This window comes from Gavialis gangeticus, unplaced genomic scaffold, assembly GCF_001723915.1.
Source record: "Gavialis gangeticus isolate Ggan-Ray unplaced genomic scaffold, GavGan_comp1, whole genome shotgun sequence".
In the NCBI taxonomy this organism is placed as follows: domain Eukaryota; kingdom Metazoa; phylum Chordata; order Crocodylia; family Gavialidae; genus Gavialis; species Gavialis gangeticus.
This window is the reverse complement of record NW_017728995.1, coordinates 30,842,792-30,843,506: the sequence shown is the minus strand read 5'-3', so window position 1 is coordinate 30,843,506 and position 715 is coordinate 30,842,792. Positions and strand designations below refer to the sequence as shown.

The 715-nt window shown below is 64.9% G+C and overlaps 1 protein-coding gene across 1 annotated transcript in view; it reads right to left on the bottom strand.

Annotated features, from left to right (window-relative positions):
- NCL (nucleolin) overlaps positions 1-709 on the bottom strand; it is a 10,175-nt gene extending 9,466 nt beyond the window's left edge. Inside the window, exons 1-2 of the mRNA XM_019503433.1 lie at positions 634-709; positions 158-271 (exon numbers count right to left, since the gene is read on the bottom strand). Coding sequence (XP_019358978.1) covers positions 158-271; positions 634-651 — 132 coding nt within the window. The 5' untranslated portion in view covers positions 652-709. The remainder of the gene's footprint in view (positions 1-157; positions 272-633) is intronic.
- Between the last annotated feature and the right edge of the window lie 6 nt (positions 710-715).

Genomic DNA, 715 nt, shown 5'->3' with positions numbered 1-715 from the left:
CTCCCCCCCCCGTTTTAAAAAGGTTTAAGCAATTCCCCCCCGCCCCTTGGTTTAGGGAAGAATTAAGTGTCCCCATCCCCCAATCTTGGGAAGGATGAAGCGACTTGAGGAACGAAATGCTTGGCTGCAAAAAAAGGCGCGGGAGAAGGGCGATCACCTCCTCCTCGCTGCTGCTCTCTTCCTCCTCGGAAGACTCCTCTTCCTCACTGTCGTCCACGTTCTTGGGAGGCGGCGGCAGCACTTTTTTCTGCTTGACTTGATTCTTCGCGTTCTGGGAGATGGGAAAGGAGCCGGCGTGTTATAGCCCCGCAACTGCCCCTGGGACACGGGCAAGAACAACAACCTCCCCCAATTTCAGGATAAATTTGCCCCCCCACCAGGCTTGGCCCCATCCAGGCCTGCCCCTATCCCCCCACGTGCCTGCCCCTCCAACACGTGTGCCCTGGTCGAGTCAGTCTACAAGGTGCAGTTTCCCGCCTCCACCCCCCCTGCGGCCCACACCACGAGGCCCGGCCCGGGGGGGGCCACGTGCGCGGAGACACCACGTGGCCGCCCCCCCACCGCCGTCTCGCCCTTCGCTGCCCCTCCCCGCGGCCGGGCGCGGGAGCAGGGCCAGGCCGGGCCGGGCCTCACCTTGGCGAGCTTGACCATGATGGCGGCGGCGCGGAAGGCTGCGACTGGCGCCTCGGCCTGCAACGACGGAGTGAGCGCGGCG